We start from the raw sequence: 25,161 nt of genomic DNA on the forward strand, positions 1-25,161 counted from the left end.
TGTCATTGACGTCTTAAATTTTTCTTCATGGTTTACTGGAGATAAAGTTGATGTACTTATGCTAAATAGATGATTTTTTTTAAAGTGAAATTTCTTTGCTGAAGGAGCTACAAGTTTTGAGCGTTACAAAAATTCAGATTGCATGCATGGAACAGTTAGGTACATGGTGGGGGAACCGTTAGAGGAGATGGCAGAGGAGAGGTAGAAATAACTTTGTATAATTGCACACTTCCACACTTGCATACTTACACCCTTGCATACTTGCACACTTTCACGCTTGCATACTTGCGCAATAGCATAATTTAGCGCTCACATTCTTGTGTATATATTTTTTTGATCTGCGACCTCAGCCAAAGAGAATTATGTTTCCTATACCTAATAATATAATAAGCAAGAAGTTTTACTTCTGTTGCACGAGAACTCCACGCACATATTATTTTTTTTATTTCCAGAACCTGTCTGCACAGCATCTTGCTAAGCTGATGGACCTCTGCATCGACCGAGTGCCGTGCCCCAACACCAAGATTGTATCCAACCTGTGTACATTCCTACGCTCTGATGCGGAGTTCACCCCTAAGATTCAGGTGTGGAAGTTCGTCCTGAACATGTGTGTTGAGTTTGGTTTATCACATCCATTTTATAATTTTTGTGTTTACAAGTTTTCACAAAGGTATTGATTGATTGATTGGACTAGTCATGTTATACAATAATATCCAATTTAATATGCATTTCAACAAAAAATTTTCTGTTAATTTGTATTTAATACTATATAGCTTTTGTTTACCGACATGTATGTCATGATTGACACACTGAAATGCTTTGGTTATATCCCAAAAATATTCCGACCTTTTTTTTTTGTAAAATATGTATGTATGTGTATGTGTGGCGGAGATATTCTCAACGTGGCTTGGACGTGTTCTTAAAATTATCTTCAGTACTCTCTAATATGTGGAAACAGTAGTCCAGTGTTTTTTTTATTGTGTGCATTTTGGTCGGGAGTCCTATTGTCAGTGTTGGCTGTGTTTTAGTCCACCTGTGGGGAGGGCCCGAGCAGCGAAGGTGGTGTGGAGAGCATCGGGGACTGTAATCGCAACGGAACGCCAACTAGTCTCGGGAACAACTACTCTGGCATTCTGACCCTTATTAACCAGCAGAAGGTGAGCTGTGTCCCTCTTAATTTTCTTAGGTAGCTATCACACTTATTTAAATTCCTAAAATACGTAATAATTTTTTCATTTTAATCCTGGAAATATGAATGAAGACTTCCATTTTAAAATTTTAGATTGTTTAGTATTCCTCCAGCCCCACAGCAACGTGCATGCTAGTTTTTATAGAAGGAACTGACAAAGAGTAGATTACATCTTCTTCTCTCTCGGTGGCAAGGGGATGGGTAAAAAGTAAAATACCGTACTTGCTCGCATGTGGGTCACACATTTTATGCTGATTTTTTGTTATCAACAAGCTTTAGACCTTGGTATTAAATAACTTCGAGCAATTGTTTATTCAGAAGTATATGCTGATTCAGCAGTTTTTGCCTCATGTTAGGTCTATAAATGTGTGGTTTGTGTCAGAAACAATATTGTTTTAAAACCCAGTAAATAAACTGCAGTTGTGGTGATACACTAGGGGTTGTCAACATGGCAATATTAAAGGGGTTAGGGATAATTTTAAATTTGCAAGTGTCACTTCAGTCAAGTGTCAACGTTTAACAATTTTTTATTTTTATTTATTCAAAACTTTTAATTCTATTCATTATTAAACTTGCATGGGTTATTATAATACAAAGATTGTATTCTGAATGAATTTTTGTATAATTTACTTAACATATTAATTCAATACTTGTAAGGTAATTTTTAGTTTTAATTTGTTGAAGTTAACTGTTCCCATTGCGTGGAGGACAACTGTCAAAATGAATGAATGGGCCACACAGTGGTTCAGAAGCCAAGGGCTAACCGCCATTCTGATAATTCTTTGGGCAGTGGATGATTCCAGGTGCGCAAGTAGATTTCCATTAGTTAATGTGGTTGTGCTTCAGTCTGCGGAGCGGGCGGTGCTTCGCCGGTCAAATTCGACGGGCGGTCGCGGCCCGGGGCGGCCTCCCATTACTGACGTGCCGCTGGATGAGCTTCTGCCTGTCGAGGACAATGTAAGCACACACTCCGACCTTCACTTAAGTATAATTTTTTTTTTTGCAGTTTTATTTCTGTTCTGTGTTTATTTTTTTAGTTCTCATGACTTTTACTAGAGTGTAATTTAAATTGAATATATGCGTGATCAACACTAGTACAAGCATTACAAGAAACATGCCGTGACAAAAGAAAACCAAGACGACAGATCGACACTAAAATTTTCGACCACTTGGACATCGGAAACTTGTAAATTAGATGTTTTAAAATGTATGTGCTTGTATTGTGCTCACTATCTAACCTTTTATTGAAAGTATATGTTTGCAATAGTTTATTAATTTAGCAAGTGTGTAAATTAAATATTTCTAAAAATTTAATGTATTTTGTTTTGTTTAGGTACAGAAAATGAACAAGATCCAGCGTAGAGGTGCATCATATGCGCTGACCGCCATTTGTTCATACTTCGGTGCAGATTTGCCTGTTAAACTACCCAAGCTTTGGGACACAATGATTGGGCATCTCAAAGAGGCAGTCGATGTAGCAAATTTCGGTAAGAATATAATTACAGTAGAACCCTTTTATGACATTTTTCAAGGGGGCAAAAGGAAAAATAAAACTTTAGGAGGAAAACATTACAAGCAGTAAATATCAAATTAGCATTTGTCATTGTTTAAACTTAACTATGGATCTTGCTATGTTAATAAAATTCATGCTAAAACCACTGATAGGTACTCTTGATGCTTGAATTTGTTAAACCAAGCTAACCTTATTCCTTCAACACTGCCACATTGCTACACTGAGACGATGGCATTTAGAGTGGAAATGCCTTTGTCCAATTCCTTCACCACTTGATAATGTGTTTTTTTTTATTCCTATCTACAAGTAAATAAATGCAATGCTAGCAGCAATAGAAAACATTTAATGTTTTTTTGGGCCATCGCAGAATGGTTGGCAAACTAAAATGTATTGTAGAATTAAGAATATACATCTGAACACATTCCTGAATGCTAAGGAATGGAAGGATTTATTTTATTTTCCAACAGTCACGTAATTGCATATGCATGTACCTTTTTTTGGTATGTAGAGTACACCATATAAGCCAGTGCAGCCATTTTGTTTTCTCATACAATCCCACCTATGGTATAGCAGTGATTGTAAACAAACACGTACGTGAAGTGTAAAGAAAATGTTTTAGTGTTAAACTTTTATAAATGTGGCTAATGTTGGATTAGTTAGGCATTTAATTTTTTTTTATTTGTGTTTATTAAATTTTACGAGTAGAAAACAAATATTATAAGCAGGAGATGTATAATTCAAGAAAAAAATTATACATATACTATAAATACATTCTCCTAATGGGGAACATAATCTGGACTTCTAAAATATGATAATATGATAATCAGGAACATTATAAACCGTTCCTGCTGTATTGAATCATGAAAACTCATATTAGGTAAGTTTTATTTGGATGTACCACTTTTCATCTCATTTTCGGTCAGCTTAAAATTTTCTAAGCTCCTTTGCAGCATTCCATTCTTTAAAATTATAATTTGTTTTTATAGCATGCAAGTTTGGTGCATGTGTGTGTGTGTTAGCAGTTTTTCGTTTGCGCAAGAATTGCATTTAGTTTATTTTCTCTCCAGTAACATGTTTTGTATGTGTTTTGGCTGGTTGGATTTAATTACCAGTGACAAGATTTTATGGTTTTATTTGCAGACCAATTTCATTTTTAAAACAGGATATATCAGTGTTATTGTTTTTATTTTTTTATGAATTCTTTTTACTAAAAATGTTAGCATATTACTTAAATATGATACTTAAATGTTCCATTTAACAAATTTCTTAAAAACAGTGTTGTTTTGACTGATACATGCTGAACTTTTTCAATATAATGATGTGTAATAAGCATATCTTAACTATTCGGAACAAATAAAATAAATCTGTTAAGTGTTTTTGTCCTTGAAAAATGTTCTTAGGTCGTAATGTAAAAATAAGTACACTAATTGCAGTTGCAAGATTTAAAAAAGTAACCTATTCCAATAATTTTTAAAATTTAATTGTGGTGCAAAAATCTTGCTTAAAAAAAATAATTTTAAAGATTGGATATTTTTCATAAGATTTTAGTTTTGATTGAAAATTATTAGTTACATGATTTTAATTGTATTTCGGTGGCTTTGTGGTGTATTAACTTGAATTTGGGTATTAAATGGTGTATTGTCATTCTTTCCGGTGTGATTTAGTTTTATCGCAACTCACCACACAATCTTGTCCCTGTGAATGACTTGATGAGGGGTGGGTGTGTGTGTAGATCCGTCGTCGCTGATGAACGGGAACCAGGCTGCAGAGGAGCTGGTATCCAGCTTGCAGGTTCTGGAGGTGACTGCTCCCGCAGTGCACTCTGACCTCCTTCCACAGGTGTGTTTCGTGTTCTGGCGAGAGAAATATTATTTTTATTTAACTCAAAAAATTGTTTAAAACACAGTTTTAAACCAAGTGGTTTATTAAATAATATTTTTTTTTAGGCTTCTGCGAATACTGTTATTTTACTTTGTTTGAGCTAGCTATTAGAAACTCTTTTTGTACATTCCAGACATCAGTACATTTTCCAAACACACAAACATTTGCAAGTTTATTATTATTGTAAATAGAGAATAGTTTGACGTCGACCCAAGTGTCTCCCCAGCTCCTTCAGGCCGTTATGCCTCGTCAGCATCCTCTCTTGCATAAGTGAAGTGTTTATGATCAGGAACACACCCGCGTGCGCCCTAGCACGTCAGTAGACATCATTGTGTTGTAAATATTTATACTTTTTATGTGCATTTTAAGTGATCACGAGCCTCCACGATTATATAAATTTGTAACGTAACAGAACTCTCACGCCTTAAATAGTGTGCCTAAATATTGTACAAATACTTCACTTGTCATTAATTCGTAACTAATTAATTAATTTGTGTTTTCGTTTTGCCAGTTACCGTTCAATTACTTGTAATGTCGTTTCTTAATAATTATGTGATTTCTTTCGAGTACTATGTTAGTAATGTAACTGCAGCCTGGCCCGCCGCGAGACGAGTCTCTCCCACGCCTATTTCCCCTTCCCCTTCCCCCGGCACGCAGACGGGCGGAGGAGGGCAGTGGTTAACCAGACTCGGAGCCGATCAGACGTGGGCTCGCTCCGCTCGAGACACGTGTAGCGCGGCAACGTCGTTCGCTATCTGTATAATTCGTTCCGGGACTGCTACCGCAGTCGTGTCGATCCGGGTCAGAATTACTTAACACTGCTGAACCTTCTCAGTACGTTTCGCCACAGAACTATCTCCGCATACGTAACAGGCCGCGTATGTGGTACTTTGAACTGCCGAACTTTCTGAGTCAGTACGTTTCGTCACAGAACTATCTCCGCTTACGTAACAGGCCGCGTGTGTGCTATGTATCACTGCTGAACTTTCGTAACCGGTACGATTCGCCACGGGACTGCATCCGCGACCACATCGAGTCGCGTTTCCTTATCAAGAGGGTATTTCCGGGAGTCCGGGTCGCGGCGAGGGAGGACGCTCGTTCTGCAACGTGCCTGCCAGGCTGCGACAGGATTCTTCACGGAATAAAGGAGCTCGTGAAAACGGACATCATCATCTTCTTGCTACCATCTATCATTCCTTCTACCTACGTAAATTTCCCTCCTGGTCCCATATTTCACGGTTCCAGCCACGTTGGCCTGAACTCCACTCTCTCTCCGACTGGAGCTACTCGGGCAAATCAGAGCGAGTCTCAGGACAATTCACAACAGGGATTTAGGGACCATAGGCAGAGGGACGTCAAGTTCTTCTCTAGACATGTTCATTACAAATTATTTTATTGTGATTGGTCCAAATCACAATAATCAGGTGAAACCAGTGGGTATTAAGAAATATTTTAGTAGATCATTGTTAAAAAAAATACAATTTTTTTATGAATGAAAAAGACTTGAATAAATAAATGAAACCGTGAAACTTAGTCTAGGAGATGTTAAACCTGACTTGTGTGTTGTGTTGTGTTGCGGGGCCCAGCTGCTGGAGTGCGTGCCGCACCTGTGCGCGCTGCTGACGCACCCGTACCGTGCGGTGCGCCACATGGCGGCACGCTGCACGGGCACGCTCGCCTCCCTCTCGTCCGTGGCGGTGATGTCGCAAGTCGTGGACCGCGTGCTGCCCCTGCTGGGGGCCACGCAGCTCGACGCCTGCCGCGAGGGCGCCGTCGAGGCTCTGGCCTGCGTCGCCGACAAGCTCCAGCTGGGCGTGGTGCCCTACGCCGTGCTGCTGGTGGTGCCGCTCCTAGGTACCTGCCCCCCTCCCCCTCTCCGTGCCGGCGTTCCAGCCATCCGGGCAAACAGTGAGACCTGGCCGTTGTCGATTCCTTCCACAACTTCCTTTGCCTGACACACTTAACATTATTTATCTGGTTGTTTTAAATTTACAGTAGAACCCCGATTTAACGAAGTGCTATGGTTACCGAAAATGTTTACTCTAAATCAATGTTTCGTTATATCCGATTTACCGATTTTCAATGACCCCCGCACTCATAATCGCGTCCCTATGTTTCCATATTGTAGACAGGGTCGACGCCGATGTCTTGTGCTGCCGTGCTATCTCAGACTTTGTCAACTTTCCATCTTAAACGTTTTTGATCTCGCTCGTACAGCCCCCGGTTCGTACGTACACCTCAGTCGTACGTACAGATTTTCAGAAACCGTGACAAATTAGGCGAAAAAAAAATATGAAAGTGTAAGAAATACGTTAAAGTTTATTAAAATACAGTCGCAACCTGCAGCGTTTATAACAAATACGAGCTACATACACATTGCGTCACAGTAAAAATTAAAAAAAAATGGCCGCAAATTGATGGAAATTTACGTCAATAGCGCGCCGTACGCGGAGAAAGGTAACTAATTGTACTCGGTCAGCTGTTGTTACGGCGCGGCGTAGCCGCCGGCGGGCTCTCTCTGTTCGCTGAGCTGCGCATGCGCAGTATAACTCACTCAACGCTCCGCCCAGACTCGTGACCTTCCATCAGCAGCCAGCCAATAGACGTGAGCTTAGCGGGAAAAAAATAAAAGCTCTACCGCCCGTGTCCCAGTTTTGTCCAGTTCTAATACCAGTAACAACAACGAATCGTCAAAAAAACCTAACAAAGACGATATCCAAAAACAGTAAATAAAGTCATGTAAAGTAAAATCCCGCCGATGCACGCGGCAGTGTCTAGCCGGCTCGGCGCGTTCACTATCGCACGAAAAGCCGTCTCAGCTGTCATGTTATCTTACCCGCCCGCACGAAAAGCTGCTGTGGTAGCTTCTGTGAGAGCGTAAGAAACTCGTCCGGCCAGGCTGACGGTAGCGGTGGCTTGACGTCATACGTGACGTGACGCTTACCTCTCCCATCCCCTGCTAATTCTTCAAGGCACATCCCTCCCAGAGCCACAAACCATGTAAGAACACCCCCTCCCCTTTTACCAACTAACATTTCAACACATTCCCTCCCTTATTTCAACCTTCTGCGTGAGAAACTGTCAGCATCCTCCTCCCCTCACACACCGCGTGCGACAAAAGCCAGGTTGTAGTCCATTATCTGTAAAATAAATATTTTTATGGGCTTATACGACTGTCCTTTGCCGTTAATAAATACTTTATAAGTTTAAGTTGTTATGATAAAATTTGTTTATTAGTCACACAGCAGTTTCTGCTGATAAATCACTAATACCTCGAATTTTATTGAATAGAAAAATTTAGCAGGGCCGTAAATATATTTATTTCAATGCATAGTTACTTTTCCATCTGCATTCCAGCGTGTTTTTTTTTTATTTTTTTACGCTGCGAAGGGACGTGGAAAAGATAATTGCTTGAGCTGTCAAAATAAACATCGCTGACGGCAAGGGCGGGAGCGCATCCTGTCGGTCTGTCGCTGTGATTATCTACTCCAAAAACATGTCACAGCATTTCAGGATAGTATTTTTATAGCCGAATGTTTTCTACCTGATCCACACAAGTTCCTTCGACACGTTTTGAACGCAAATAACCAGCCGGCTAGCATAGACGAACTCGCGTGATGCGAATTCATTTAGCGCGAGTATTTTATGTATTTGGATATACTTGTTGGGGGGGGGGGGGGGGGGGGGGGGTAATTTGTTTGTCTGTGATTTCATTCATATGACACAGAAATTTTGGGAAATTTTTTTTTGTAGGGAGTAAATTGTTCATTTACTTTATAATAAAGTTAATTTTGCTTCAAGTGCCACTGGATTTTTAGTATACATATGCAGTGAATTTTGAAAATGGTAATTAATCGTTAATGATTGACTCTGAATAGTTAAGAACTTTTAGTATGTTGATTCGTAGGGTGTGAGGAAGATCCGTGTAAAAATTAATTTTAATTGTTTTTTCTTCTGAAAACTTTTTATTTAGTTTTACTGGTTTTTCTGCAAAGTGAAATATTAAAGGATCATTACTATAATTAATGTTCTATTTGCTCGGAAAGTAATTTAATTCAGTGTTTATTCCATTGTTTATCTGTTGTGTGACGCAGGTCGCATGAGTGACCAAAACCAGTCGGTGCGACTGATGGCGACCCATTGCTTCGCCACGCTGATCCAGTTGATGCCCCTGGATGGCTGCATCCCTAATCCGCCGGGCATGACTGCAAAGCTGACGGCACACAAGGAACGTGAGCGTAGATTTCTGGAGCAGCTCTTCAGGCCGGATACAATCAGCAATTACGAGGTGCCTGTGCCCATCAACGCTGAGCTGCGTTCGTACCAGCAGGTTAGAGTTGGCTTGTTATATTTTCTTTATTCAGTTTTTCTACAGGTCACGGAAGGTCACATAAAAGTCTCGAAATAAACAGTAATGTTCCTGGAACTCTCAAAACTTTAATTTACAGAAGACTTTATTACTTGCATTGTGTTTTTTAATGCCTCATTCCAGTTTGAAGTCCCTAATTAAATATACATAATTAGAGATTGTTTACCTAAACATGTGGAAGTTATTTCTGAAAATATTTTAGCATTTTTACACAATGGTAAATCCATTAATCATTATATTTAATTTTGCGTATTATATGTACTAGTGATGGGCCTGTCTCTGTTCTTGGTTCCACCGGTTCTCAGCAAATTAACTGGCACCGAGAACCGTAAATAGTACTTTTGGTACCAGTACCTGGTGCGTGTGCGTTCTCTCTCTCATTCCTCCAGTGCTGACTGGCCAAGTTTTTTTGGCACTCCAACCCCTTTCTCCAATAGGATGTTTTTCGGTTTTTCCCCTTCTTTTGCCCTTCTGACAAGTCTGACAGCCTCCGTACTTCCATCCCAGTCAACCTAACAATAATAATTCCAGTATTCTGAGGGGTTGGGTTTTGCAAGACCAAGGATCCTTTCGTTATTTCATGGATCTGAATATGTACTATCTTTTTTAAAAATATTTATTAAATAAGTATAAAAATTAGCTTCTCTGAAAATATTTTGTTGTAAGTGGGATTAATGTTTTTTATATAATTACATCTAGTGACACAAGAAACAACTACATATGCTACTTGGGACTAGGTGGCTTGTTTGTAGTCTTAATTATGGTTAAGTGGGGTGCTGATGAGTCATGTTAAACAGTCCCATTGTATCTTTGGTGTGATGTGAAATTGTGTGGAGGTCAACCTAAAACTGAGGATTGAGAACCAATTTTTAAGAACCAGAACAGAACCGAGAAACGGGAAAACAGTGTAACCGACACATCACAAATATATACATATAAAAATTTACTCCGAGATAAAATAATGAGCCTAATATAATTGAAAGGTCCTGAAAGAGTGCTGAAATTGGGTCACCTGGTATATTTGTAGACACTGTTATTGTTAATCGTTATTCATTGTCTTAACTAAGAGAGTATATTATAGTGATGTTTAAATGTTGCAAGTTTATGCTTGTTTACCTGTAATTAGTTCCCCGAACTGAAACGTGTGTGGACACTGGACAGGTGCATTAAATTAAATATTTGAGTCAAAACACTACCTATAGGATATATATATATATATATATTTTCAAAACATTGATCTTGTTTCGTCATTTAGTCTTGCACTGTCCTTTGATGAAGGTGGAAATTAACAGTGGGTGTGCATTCTTTTCAGGCAGGGGTAAACTGGCTGGCGTTCCTCAACAAGTACAAGCTGCACGGAATCCTGTGTGACGACATGGGTCTCGGCAAGACACTGCAGTCCATCTGCATCCTGGCCGGGGATCACTACGACAGGAAACAGCAGTACTTGGTGGGTGCTCTTAGTATCTTTTTCAGGATGATTATTTTGCTATCAAGGAGGGAAATTGATGTAGCTCTTCATACATCTGTACTTCGCAATTTGTCACCAAATTTATGCTACCTGTTGTCACTTGTTCGTGAAAAATAAAGGGCAAAAATTCAAATCTTTTTATCTATCCTTGTAAGAGTATCCACCATTAGAGCGGTAGATGTATGCGTGCCACCTAGTGAGCTCTTGTTGCAAGCCAAGAAAAAAAGTGTCTTGTGAGATAAGAAATCACAGTGATGCACAGTTATAGCACAGCTCTTCGGCAGTAGCATGAACTATTTGCACGGATCAATTGAGTTGCTTACACTAAAGATTGTTACCTAGATGTCAAGACGTTTGAATCCAAGCCTCCGTACTTACCCAACCCTGCCACTTAAGAGTAGGTCTGTGCAAATATCGTTTTTTTTTTTTTTTTTTTTTTTGTTAAATAGAAATATAAAATTATTCTTGGATACAAATATTGAATTTGAATAGTAAGAAAAAGAATTTGATTCCACAATAAAAAAAAATTTATATCGCATAAAGGTAAATATGAGTAAATATGTTGTGGCTTCTGTGAAGATAGACAAATTATACTGAAGTGAAATTTTAGTATGTTTAAATTAGCTACATAAATTATATGTACAGTGTTTGTTAAAATTATTTAACTTAAAAAAAAAAACAGGTTTTTTTATACATCTGATGTAACCTAAACATTATTTTCTTTTCAGTTTTTATTCTCCTAATTTCTCTGATCAAATTTCTGTACATATTGATCAAAAAAAATTCCAAACCGCAAAATACAGAGAATCCAATCCAATTCACAAAAAAAAAAGTAATTTATATTTTTTAATTCTGTGTTTAATAAAAGTGACTAAATGAGCTCATATTAACATATTTAAATTGTAGTTTCTCATGTGTTTCAGGCAGATAAATTGTATGTTATTTCAGAAGTATTAGAAACACATTTTCTGGTAATTTCCTCTGGAATTCGGAACCATTATTTTCGTTTGTTTATTTTGTGTTTTAATTCGAAACGTCTGTTTTTTCATATATATATGTATGTGTGTGTGTGTGTGTGTGTATATATATATATGTATATATATATATATACATATATATATATATATATATATATATATATACATACACACACACACACACACACACACACACACACACACACACACACACACACACACACACACACACATACAGCAAGTAAGCTGCTAATGTGTTGCGTGGTGGTAGATTAATTGTGACTATTTATTTAGACGCTGTTGCAATGATCGCTTTCTCTTCTTTTAAACGCCATCACAAAGAAGTGTTTTGTGTTGTAATCCATGGGTGTTGACATGTACCTATTCACTACCGGTACATGTAACAAAAGGAATACAAATAATAGTTTGTTTACAAGTTTGTAATGTCGCAAAAGTCTGTTTTTTTTAACTGTCCACACAATATTTCCTTCTACTGTTTTGCGAGTCAATAGTGAGTAGGTATATATAGTATGTCCTGGTGCAGGGGGGTTGGGGGTCGGGAGCCGGGGAGCCACGGCCACCATCTTGGATTACGTCACTTCCGGCGGCCATCTTGGATTCGACCTTGACCTTTGACCCCGGCGGCCATCTTGGATTACATCACTTCCGGCGGCCATTTTGTTTTTATCTGCCATTTTGTTTACTAGAACATTCCGCCAATTTGAGTTTCGTCCGCCATTTTGAAAATCTTTATTTATTATACGATTTTAATGAAATCAATTTTAAAATTTATAAAAAAATTAAATAAAATTTAAAAATATATTACTTAATAAAATTTTAATTAAAAACCTGCGCATCGAACACCCCACTCCTCTACATTACGAGTACACCAACTAGCCCCCCCCCCCCCTCCTCTGTTACAATGACATCGTCATCGAACACCCCACTAACCCCTGTTACATTTTTTCGTTACACCACATTCTTTAAAATAAATTTATTATCAAAATAAAAATATATATACCATCGTTGTCTGCTGGAGGCAGCCATCTTATTTAGTGGAGACCGCCATCTTGATTTCATCTGATGGATGTCGTCATCGGGTTTAGGTTTCTAAAGTATGTTAGTGTATATAAGGTCGAGTTTCAATTCTCTACCAACATTATTATGAACCTTATAGACCGAAATTTACAAAATCCACAGTCATTTTGTTGTTGTAACGATAATTTTTTCTTAAAGTCTTATCATTTATAGGTTTTAACTAAAATATATGTTATCAATACTATCGTTGTGGATGCGTTAGTTAAAGTAATGATAATTAAAAAAAAAATTATCACTCCATCTTAGCGGACCAGAAATTTTTCAGTCTCCTAACTTACAAGTAATATTCTCTTCTCATGTTTGCGTACACATGTTTAAAAGCTGCATGGAAGCAGATATTTTTTAATGTTTGCGTATAATATCATTTCACTTTTCCGAAACCAATTTTAAATAAAATAATAGGAGAATTCATGTTTTATATTAAAATAGTAAAACAATATATGGGTAAAATTGTATTTATTAAAAATAAAATCTCATGAAGAGAAAAACGTACAAGAAAAACAGAACTATACAGCAAAGGGAAACCATGCAACAAATGGAAAATTTGCAACAAAATAGATATAACAGCAAAAACAGAAAACTATACTGCTAAACTGTAACTATACACCAAAATGGAAAATATATACAAAAAAATAAAACGACAAAACGGAAAATAAATACAGCAGAAAAACTATACAACAGATTATTTTACAGGTCATTGCCAACATATCCGTGGGGGACCGTGCGGATACCATCTTCGCAGATCAGCCGTTTGTCGTCCTCCCACGTGATGGCCAGCTTATTGCTATATTCGCTGTATAGTATGTGCTGCCGGGAGCGAATGGCTCTTACACCCGCCCTCCTTGTGCGGTGTTCTTGCAGGGCAACCAGGTAGTCGCTGAATATGATGCGGTTTTTGACCACGCACCGCTGGATGCCCTTGGCCTTTTTCTCGCTCTTACCACCACACCTGTAGGCGTAGAGTTTGGCTCGTAAGCTTACAAACTCCTCCATCACTTCTACCCCACATTCATCTTTGAATTTGCCAACAACTTTCTTGTTGGTGGGGGAGAAGCAAGGGTGGCCGGAAGGGTAGCAGCTGGTGTCGAACTTCTCCATCAGTATAGGGTCGGCTTGGAGGTCATGGTAGAAGTCCTGTGTCTGGATCTCATACACGAAACTGTCTGTATCCATGTACGCCAGATGAATATTTTCAGAGTATTTAGGCTTCATGGTATTGTAGTGGAAGTCATACATTAGAATCTTTGATAGGTCAAGTACGGCCAGTCCGGCATAGATCGGCTTGTCAAATATTATCGTTTCATGGTTCAGGTGGACTAGAGACAAATTCGGCTCGTACATTGTGCGATCCTTGAAGGATGGGCGGCACACCAACTTCTTGAACCTCTTCTCAGAACACACCAACTCCATTTTGAGCCTTCGTCTCTTGTTCTCCATCAATTTTCCGAAGGTGGAGTTCACAGCCAACTTGAAGAACTCCTTCTCGAATTCGTTTGCTGCTGCTTTACGCTTGTTGGTGTTCAGTCGAATATAGGGCTCCAACCATGCCGACTGCTCAAACTGAAGAACTTTATGTATTCTTATGATTTTTAGTCCATGCGATACGGCTTGCTGGAGGTTTTTATAGTGGACGATGTAGTGCTCTTTATTTTCCAGCGTTGTCATCAGCTTTGATTGTTTTGAGCCGGGAGGACATTGATTCACGGGGAGAAATGGCAGGTCTTTGTGACTTTCGTGGAGCTCGGGAGGGTACTCCACGTCACACTCAATTATGTATCCAGTAGGTGAATTTTCCGGAATAGACATAACATCAACGGATGTATCCGACCATTTGAAATGACGAATTGGAAGCGGTAGAGACATCGCCCACCCGTACAAATTATTTGCATCAATATACTCTAGGAATATGGATGGCTTGGAAGCATCATATGTCTCAGGCACATATGAATTATTCGCAACACAATGACGTTTGATGCTTTGCGCTACACCACCACGAATACCAGCCTCCACAAACATATACATGTCATAATCTGTGAGTAGCTCTAGCTGTACACCTGTGGTTCGAAGCATCGCGTCGAAAGCGAACCCAGGACAAGAAATGTAGTGAGATGGATCTAAACTATATGTCTCCAAACATATGGAACGGAAATTCTCGAATACATCTGCTAGGATCAGAACATCCGTCTTCAGGTACAAGTCAGCATACTCCCCCAAAGTAGCACACTGAAACTTGTCCCAGACTTTCACTGCATGAGCATACTCCGTCTCTGAAATCCCAGAATCAGTCAGAATATTAAAGAAATCATCGATAGGTGGAAGACTCGTATCGTCTAGTCGAGCAAAAGAATCAACGAAGTCGTAGGGGAAGACTCCCTTGCGAGTAACCAACTCCAAGTCATCAGGAGCGAAAAACTCAGCAGTACTGACAAACTTGTCTGCAGGCAAGAACTCAGCGAGCGAAGCAAGACCCCGACTCATGAAACGGAACGTATCAACAAACTGAATGCTGAACTTATCATGTAACTTTTTGGAAAAAGTTATCAGCTTCTCTTCCGAATTAGGAATGATGAAGATGTCTTTAGTGTCGTACCCCAACTTCCTGATAATGAAGTTCTGATCGTACGCCAGGTTGTGGAAGAACACAATCATCTTTTTCGGTCTGCGCCTGAGAAGGTTGCAGTCATTACATGCAGGTCCAATAAATTCACCGGTGAAGTGATTATGATCACGAACTTTCTTTGCGACCCCTCCGAACTTTCCTTTACAGTAGCAACAACACCTTGCTTGCAGAAAAGCAGTGTTCTGCGAATGTGTGAGCGGAGTCATAGGAACAGACGTAGAAAATATTTTCTGTACGTCATGTCCAATCTCCACAATGCGGGATATGAATTTGTCTTCTGCGTCACAACCACGATACACTTCAGGCTGTGAAGGAAGTGAAGAAGTGAGGTGTGCTGGAATGACGGAGTTATCTGCTTTCACATAAATGCAGTAGCTGTATGCTTTATGCTTTTGGTACTGCAGCGTGTATGGCTCATCAGGATTCGGGTGACACGTATGGATTTTCTCCAGAATAGCTTCAAAGTCGCAATATACCACGATGGGCATCTTATCACTGTGATGGAAGTTTTTGAACTTCAGAACAGGTGGCTGGCCATTTTCATCAAGCTGTGGCATCTCAATCCTAACAGCAGCATGCTGTTTGCAGAGCACACTGTGTTTTTCCAAACACTGAAGACCAGTGAGCCCACTAACCCTATCCTGATCATCATAATGCTTGAAGCATCTTTTGCAAACATGAATAGCCTCAGTGTGTGTAGTGAGTTGGGACCGAACCAGGGCAGAAAATTTTTTAATGTATGTGAAATGGGACGAATCGTCATTGACCAAGAGCAGTAGATCGAAATTATGTTCTTTCTCTTCAGGAGCGACTCGTGCAGGAACAACATTCAGATTTTCGTCGATACTGTAGATGTTGATAGAGACTCCGGGGTTCTGTTTTTCAAACAGTGGTATTTGCTTGATTGGAGTAGGAAACTCGATGTTCGTGAAGTTGAATTTCTCTTCCAAGTCATGGTACCGCTGGTTGACACGTTCAGGATTCCGCCCTTCCACATACTTTACCAGGATCGCCCACTTGAAGCACATGTGATCATCCAGGTTTTGTGGATTGATCACTGCATGTTTTGTTTCGATGGAAGTAGGTAGGTCGATGTAGGAGCTGGCACGGAGTGGATCAAGCTTGTTGATTCTCAACTGTAGTCTCTTAACGGCCGATAAAGTCCATCCGGACCCCTTACCCATGTAATCTTCCTCCTCCTTGCAGATCTTGGAGATGGACTCGGCAACTGCTTCCTCCACCTCGTGAACTGCGTAGAGGGGGGCATTCATGGTCTTGAAGGCCCTCTTGTCTTCGCTGGCATCCACAGGTTTCTCGTAGTCACACTCCAGCATTATGTTAAATTTCAGCGGTCCATTCTCTTCAATCTCCTCCATGAGCTGGCTTATTATTTTTGCCTTGATGGAGTTGAGATATGCGCATATGTCCTTGGCAGTACTTGTTGTGTTTTCTGCCACGTATGTTTTCAAGTTGCCCTTGAAACCTACTTCGGCGGTGATGAAGCCGTGGGTATTGGCCAGACCCATGCCGGTCACCACCTTTGTACGACCTGGCTTGGACATAACTGCAGGCTTAACTACTGCCATCCTCTGCTTTTTGGTCGGAGGTGGAGCAGGCCTCTTGCATACCTTAATGTGGGCTTTCAATTTGTCAGCCCTGGCGAACTCCTTAGCACAGTTCTCGCAGGAATGCACTATGCGGTTTGGGTTTAGTCCACAAGCAGACTTCTCATGTCGTCTGGCATGGCTGGAGTTCTTGAAGGCCTTATAGCAGAAACTGCACCGCATGCTTGATGTCGTGGTGATAGCACCGGTACATGATGCAAGGTGCTGCTGCATCTTGTCACTGCGAGCGACAGTCTTGCCACATAGGTGGCACTGCTGGTAGTCACGATGCAGGTTCTCGGCACACTGTCGCTCGTGTCGGTAGCAATTCTTAGATGCCGTGAAGGAGGCAGAGCAGAAACGACATTTATGAACGGTAGATGTCATCTCGACAATCGGTAGTCCGGTCTCAACGTACGGAACACGCGAAGGAAGCTCGACGTACGGAGAACTGCAACAAAAGAATTAAGAATACAATGTAGCTAGATGTTACATGAAAACAAACATAACCTCAAAACTCTAGCCCTCAAGCTTACTAACCTAAACTGCTAGCAATGTTACTAAATAAAAAAAATTGCAAACATACCCTCAAAACTCTAGTCCTCAAGCTTACTAACCTAAACTGCTAGCAATGTGACTAAATAAAAAAAGTTGCAAACATATCCTCAAAACTCTAGCCCTCAAGCTTACTAACCTAAACTGCTAGCAATGTTACTAAATAAAAAGGTTGCAAACATAACCTCAAAGCTACTCCTTCATGTACAATCCTAAAAATGGTAGAATATTTAAAGTACTGATAAAAGTTAAAGCTGAAAAAGTATTCAATGTTAACTCAAAATGATTGATTACATAACCTCAAAACTACACTAATGCACAACTCAAAAATGCTAGAATATTTAAAGTACTTACTGTTAAAAGTTTAAGCTAAACAATTACTGGTTACCCACACATTAGTGTACAGAGAAAAAACTAGCTAGCAGATAACCTACGAAAAAGCTGAGAAACATAAAAATATTAACGAAACATGTAGCATACCTCAGAAAACGATGAAGTGGAGCTGCAGAAGATGATGTATCGTTGGCGGTAGGAATCATGGTAGCAGCGAAACTCACACACGAACTAGCTCACTCAAACTCCAATAACACAATGAAGCTCCGACAGCTAATCCTGGCCTTTTATAGCCTCGGACCTGCCTGTTCTTGGAAAAACCATTAGGAACAGAGTATTTCTGTTGTATCCGCCAATAGGAATGTAGTACATGGAAGTACCATTGTCTTCGGAAAAACCCAGCATGACTTATGTGCATGTCGTAGCAGGTCTGTGAGGGGTGGGGGTAGAAATGTAACCTGACAGCCAAACAGAGGAAACCTCTCTCGGGTAAAACCACTAATTACCTAGGTGATTAGAGATTAGGGCGCGAGGCACTGCCTGCATCGTGACATATCACTCAGGAATGTCGTCTCGCAGTGCCGAGGGGACCCAAACAATAGACTTGACCGTGCATGTCACAACAGGTACATTAGTCCGCGACTTTGTGGCGCCATGAGGCGCTCATGAATGTCTGAGCCTGCCACAAACAGCTCGTCAAAGAATCATCACGAAGCACTCGAGCTGCAGTCATGACGCGCATGCTACAACAGGCCCGTTAGTCACCGACTTCGTGGCGCCAAGCTGACACTCGGGTAGACAGGTAGCTAAATGATAATACTAGTAATGCAAGGAAATAAAAAAAATCGGGTATGTTTAATACATTTTTTAAAAGTAAGAACACATTACAAAACTAAAACATTAAAAATTTATTCTACATTTATTATGACCAACATTCGTTTAAAATTTTTTAGCATTTCATTGCGAACAATCAGTTGAACATCCACAGAATGACACATTTTGCTGATGTTCCAGGAACAAACCCTTTTCACAACCATTTAAGGAGACTTTCCTTAAGCTCTCTTTTCATTGGTCAAATAAAACATCTCCCTCTCTTCCCCTTTTACAATGATGCTGCTTCACCATCACGCTAAAATTCTGTAAGACCAAAAAAATATATACTTCCCTTAAACCTTACGGTAGAAATTTCATCCTAGGATGCTGTTACTGCATCTAGAAATTAAAAATTATATTATCTCATACAGGTTTTATTTACATGTTAGACTTAACCATCCTACCACACACACACACACACATGCACACACTTACACACACATGCGTGCGCGTGCGTGCACTGAGATGAAATACATACTTGCCCACATAATGTACTTTTATTTACAAAGGCAACATATTAAAACACATAATATTTAAATTTTGTGTAGATTGGATGGTACCAGAAACCATACTGCAAAACGAGTGGACAACACTTGAGTCTTTTACTATGATTGGGCTGACGGATTGCCTCTGGAACGCCCTTGTTACCTTCACCGACTCAGAATTAAAACTTTTATCCATCAAAAAACAACAACTGTTTAACTAAGCAAACATACACCCTACACCCCTAAAAAAATTGTTATTACACAAGGCATTATTTACATGGCAGGAGACCGCACACACGAAGTGCGCAGCTTCAGGTTAGAAATATTGATTAAAATAACTGCTAAAGATGCTAATTTGTTTATGAAAAAATTGCACATGAAATACAGACACTTAGTTATTTACACACACGTACATACATACATACTTACACCCTGCATGGCTTCAGAAGGAAGTACGATATTTTAAAAACCACTCAAGACTTACATCTGTTTATGAAAAGGAGCTAAATATTAAAACATTTTCAAAGTTAATTTTAGAGATGAAATATCATGTGCAAGTCCTTGCATGCGAGAACATTGTATTACGTAATTATCTTCATTTTTCCCAAACCATAGGTCTGATGTCTGGATACCACACAAATCACATACTTAAGATATGCACTACGAGATGACTGCACGCCAGTCCAAGCCCATGCGCTTAGAGACGAAACTGCACTAGAAGCGTTAGCAAGCATTGCAATTATCTAGCTTCACTAATGCAGATTCACCTCTGACTAGGTGGACCTCCTGAAACAGTAAACATAGGACAGCGAAACACATTAAAATAATACATTTCAATACATTTCAATAATATAAAACACTGCATATTTCACGAAAATCGCCACGCAACTGACAGCCCTTTCAGTCACAATTCTGCGAATGCTATCACAGAATGCTAGATTTAGAAAGAAAGGATCATTCATTCCTTCATTATGGAACAAAGTGATACATCACATGAAGAGAAACAAAAAAGGCACACACTTCGTTCTTAGACTCGTGCCGCCTCCTTGACAGAGATAAAAGATTTAACACATAAAATAGTATATATTTCATTTCCAGCGATGAAGCTGTACCAATATCACCTTGACAAGCTTAGATGATCTAGGGAGAGACAAAGTAAATATATTAACAAAAAAACGACTAAAAATCATTTACAAACAAAATACTTAACATTCCTTCGATTACATATTTTTCTCAATTTAATAAATGAGAGAACACAAACATTTGCTTAAATCACTATTTATCAATTTTAAACTCTCGTGTACATCAGGAAAAAATATATTGTAACATTCATTATTAGTTGTAATGTAAAAAATGCAAAACAGTTTCTTTGTGGGATGTGGAATGCTCACTCACGATCGAAAAAAAGAGGGGCTTCGCTGTAACGCAAGGGGAGGGGGAAACCATCTTGAAAGTTGATGTTTCTCATATATTTGGATGTATAGTAATCAAGCAAGTAATAACATTTTGTGGTATAATCTCCGTCTGATTAAAGTTTATTTGCTAACATGAATTCACAAATTAAACGAATCTATGAGTACATTTGCTTATCTTTTATAGAAAAAAATGCACAGATTGATTGTTTTATCATGAATAACCAGGAGCACACTAAAAAAAACCAAAAACATTCTCGCCAATAATAACCAACAGCACACAAACAATAGAAAAAAACGATGTGTCAGTAATAACATGCAGCATGCGAAGAAAATCACCAAAATATTGTCAAGAATAACCATCAGTACATGTAGAATACTAATAAAAATTAATATGAAAAATGCTGAAGTGCACGGAGAAAATTATCAAATTCTTGTCAGGTAAAAAAAGCAGAAGCAAATGAAAAAAAAAACTCAACAAAATTTTAACACAGTAAAGTTGGAGCACCCGTAGAAATCTATCGAAATTTAATGTGAAAAAATAGGAGCACTCAGAGAAAACTATCAGTGAGAAGATTAAAAACATCATAAATTATCAATTTTTTTAAAAAAGTTCAAATAAAATCCTGCCAGAACTCTCATGTTGCTTAAGCGACATGAGAGTTCTAGCACAAGTCAGCTTGTGAACTCTTCGCTTAAGCAACATGAGAGTTCTGGCAGGATTTTATTTGAACTTTTTTAAAAAAATTGATAATTTATGATGTTTTTAATCTTCTCACTGATAGTTTTCTCTGAGTGCTCCTATTTTTTCACATTAAATTTCGATAGATTTCTACGGGTGCTCCAACTTTACTGTGTTAAAATTTTGTTGAGTTTTTTTTTCATTTGCTTCTGCTTTTTTTACCTGACAAGAATTTGATAATTTTCTCCGTGCACTTCAGCATTTTTCATATTAATTTTTATTAGTATTCTACATGTACTGATGGTTATTCTTGACAATATTTTGGTGATTTTCTTCGCATGCTGCATGTTATTACTGACACATCGTTTTTTTCTATTGTTTGTGTGCTGTTGGTTATTATTGGCGAGAATGTTTTTGGTTTTTTTAGTGTGCTCCTGGTTATTCATGATAAAACAATCAATCTGTGCATTTTTTTCTATAAAAGATAAGCAAATGTACTCATAGATTCGTTTAATTTGTGAATTCATGTTAGCAAATAAACTTTAATCAGACGGAGATTATACCACAAAATGTTATTACTTGCTTGATTACTATACATCCAAATATATGAGAAACATCAACTTTCAAGATGGTTTCCCCCTCCCCTTGCGTTACAGCGAAGCCCCTCTTTTTTTCGATCGTGAGTGAGCATTCCACATCCCACAAAGAAACTGTTTTGCATTTTTTACATTACAACTAATAATGAATGTTACAATATATTTTTTCCTGATGTACACGAGAGTTTAAAATTGATAAATAGTGATTTAAGCAAATGTTTGTGTTCTCTCATTTATTAAATTGAGAAAAATATGTAATCGAAGGAATGTTAAGTATTTTGTTTGTAAATGATTTTTAGTCGTTTTTTTGTTAATATATTTACTTTGTCTCTCCCTAGATCATCTAAGCTTGTCAAGGTGATATTGGTACAGCTTCATCGCTGGAAATGAAATATATACTATTTTATGTGTTAAATCTTTTATCTCTGTCAAGGAGGCGGCACGAGTCTAAGAACGAAGTGTGTGCCTTTTTTGTTTCTCTTCATGTGATGTATCACTTTGTTCCATAATGAAGGAATGAATGATCCTTTCTTTCTAAATCTAGCATTCTGTGATAGCATTCGCAGAATTGTGACTGAAAGGGCTGTCAGTTGCGTGGCGATTTTCGTGAAATATGCAGTGTTTTATATTATTGAAATGTATTGAAATGTATTATTTTAATGTGTTTCGCTGTCCTATGTTTACTGTTTCAGGAGGTCCACCTAGTCAGAGGTGAATCTGCATTAGTGAAGCTAGATAATTGCAATGCTTGCTAACGCTTCTAGTGCAGTTTCGTCTCTAAGCGCATGGGCTTGGACTGGCGTGCAGTCATCTCGTAGTGCATATCTTAAGTATGTGATTTGTGTGGTATCCAGACATCAGACCTATGGTTTGGGAAAAATGAAGATAATTACGTAATACAATGTTCTCGCATGCAAGGACTTGCACATGATATTTCATCTCTAAAATTAACTTTGAAAATGTTTTAATATTTAGCTCCTTTTCATAAACAGATGTAAGTCTTGAGTGGTTTTTAAAATATCGTACTTCCTTCTGAAGCCATGCAGGGTGTAAGTATGTATGTATGTACGTGTGTGTAAATAACTAAGTGTCTGTATTTCATGTGCAATTTTTTCATAAACAAATTAGCATCTTTAGCAGTTATTTTAATCAATATTTCTAACCTGAAGCTGCGCACTTCGTGTGTGCGGTCTCCTGCCATGTAAATAATGCCTTGTGTAATAACAATTTTTTTAGGGGTGTAGGGTGTATGTTTGCTTAGTTAAACAGTTGTTGTTTTTTGATGGATAAAAGTTTTAATTCTGAGTCGGTGAAGGTAACAAGGGCGTTCCAGAGGCAATCCGTCAGCCCAATCATAGTAAAAGACTCAAGTGTTGTCCACTCGTTTTGCAGTATGGTTTCTGGTACCATCCAATCTACACAAAATTTAAATATTATGTGTTTTAATATGTTGCCTTTGTAAATAAAAGTACATTATGTGGGCAAGTATGTATTTCATCTCAGTGCACGCACGCGCACGCATGTGTGTGTAAGTGTGTGCATGTGTGTGTGTGTGTGTGTGGTAGGATGGTTAAGTCTAACATGTAAATAAAACCTGTATGAGATAATATAATTTTTAATTTCTAGATGCAGTAACAGCATCCTAGGATGAAATTTCTACCGTAAGGTTTAAGGGAAGTATATATTTTTTTGGTCTTACAGAATTTTAGCGTGATGGTGAAGCAGCATCATTGTAAAAGGGGAAGAGAGGGAGATGTTTTATTTGACCAATGAAAAGAGAGCTTAAGGAAAGTCTCCTTAAATGGTTGTGAAAAGGGTTTGTTCCTGGAACATCAGCAAAATGTGTCATTCTGTGGATGTTCAACTGATTGTTCGCATTGAAATGCTAAAAAATTTTAAACGAATGTTGGTCATAATAAATGTAGAATAAATTTTTAATGTTTTAGTTTTGTAATGTGTTCTTACTTTTAAAAAATGTATTAAACATACCCGATTTTTTTTATTTCCTTGCATTACTAGTATTATCATTTAGCTACCTGTCTACCCGAGTGTCAGCTTGGCGCCACGAAGTCGGTGACTAACGGGCCTGTTGTAGCATGCGCGTCATGACTGCAGCTCGAGTGCTTCGTGATGATTCTTTGACGAGCTGTTTGTGGCAGGCTCAGACATTCATGAGCGCCTCATGGCGCCACAAAGTCGCGGACTAATGTACCTGTTGTGACATGCACGGTCAAGTCTATTGTTTGGGTCCCCTCGGCACTGCGAGACGACATTCCTGAGTGATATGTCACGATGCAGGCAGTGCCTCGCGCCCTAATCTCTAATCACCTAGGTAATTAGTGGTTTTACCCGAGAGAGGTTTCCTCTGTTTGGCTGTCAGGTTACATTTCTACCCCCACCCCTCACAGACCTGCTACGACATGCACATAAGTCATGCTGGGTTTTTCCGAAGACAATGGTACTTCCATGTACTACATTCCTATTGGCGGATACAACAGAAATACTCTGTTCCTAATGGTTTTTCCAAGAACAGGCAGGTCCGAGGCTATAAAAGGCCAGGATTAGCTGTCGGAGCTTCATTGTGTTATTGGAGTTTGAGTGAGCTAGTTCGTGTGTGAGTTTCGCTGCTACCATGATTCCTACCGCCAACGATACATCATCTTCTGCAGCTCCACTTCATCGTTTTCTGAGGTATGCTACATGTTTCGTTAATATTTTTATGTTTCTCAGCTTTTTCGTAGGTTATCTGCTAGCTAGTTTTTTCTCTGTACACTAATGTGTGGGTAACCAGTAATTGTTTAGCTTAAACTTTTAACAGTAAGTACTTTAAATATTCTAGCATTTTTGAGTTGTGCATTAGTGTAGTTTTGAGGTTATGTAATCAATCATTTTGAGTTAACATTGAATACTTTTTCAGCTTTAACTTTTATCAGTACTTTAAATATTCTACCATTTTTAGGATTGTACATGAAGGAGTAGCTTTGAGGTTATGTTTGCAACCTTTTTATTTAGTAACATTGCTAGCAGTTTAGGTTAGTAAGCTTGAGGGCTAGAGTTTTGAGGATATGTTTGCAACTTTTTTTATTTAGTCACATTGCTAGCAGTTTAGGTTAGTAAGCTTGAGGACTAGAGTTTTGAGGGTATGTTTGCAATTTTTTTTATTTAGTAACATTGCTAGCAGTTTAGGTTAGTAAGCTTGAGGGCTAGAGTTTTGAGGTTATGTTTGTTTTCATGTAACATCTAGCTACATTGTATTCTTAATTCTTTTGTTGCAGTTCTCCGTACGTCGAGCTTCCTTCGCGTGTTCCGTACGTTGAGACCGGACTACCGATTGTCGAGATGACATCTACCGTTCATAAATGTCGTTTCTGCTCTGCCTCCTTCACGGCATCTAAGAATTGCTACCGACACGAGCGACAGTGTGCCGAGAACCTGCATCGTGACTACCAGCAGTGCCACCTATGTGGCAAGACTGTCGCTCGCAGTGACAAGATGCAGCAGCA

At 38.8% G+C, this 25,161-nt stretch overlaps 1 protein-coding gene across 1 annotated transcript in view; it reads left to right on the forward strand.

Moving 5' to 3' along the window:
• LOC134534811 (TATA-binding protein-associated factor 172) overlaps window positions 1–25,161 on the forward strand; it is a 98,959-nt gene that overhangs the window by 42,295 nt on the left and 31,503 nt on the right. Inside the window, exons 16-23 of the mRNA XM_063373407.1 lie at window positions 453–584; window positions 1,029–1,157; window positions 2,036–2,146; window positions 2,523–2,676; window positions 4,435–4,541; window positions 6,170–6,437; window positions 8,678–8,913; window positions 10,265–10,402. Of these exons, the coding sequence (XP_063229477.1) occupies window positions 453–584; window positions 1,029–1,157; window positions 2,036–2,146; window positions 2,523–2,676; window positions 4,435–4,541; window positions 6,170–6,437; window positions 8,678–8,913; window positions 10,265–10,402 (1,275 nt within the window). The remainder of the gene's footprint in view (window positions 1–452; window positions 585–1,028; window positions 1,158–2,035; window positions 2,147–2,522; window positions 2,677–4,434; window positions 4,542–6,169; window positions 6,438–8,677; window positions 8,914–10,264; window positions 10,403–25,161) is intronic.

Source organism: Bacillus rossius, chromosome 8 (genome assembly GCF_032445375.1).
Source record: "Bacillus rossius redtenbacheri isolate Brsri chromosome 8, Brsri_v3, whole genome shotgun sequence".
Classification (NCBI taxonomy): Eukaryota; Metazoa; Arthropoda; class Insecta; order Phasmatodea; family Bacillidae; genus Bacillus; species Bacillus rossius.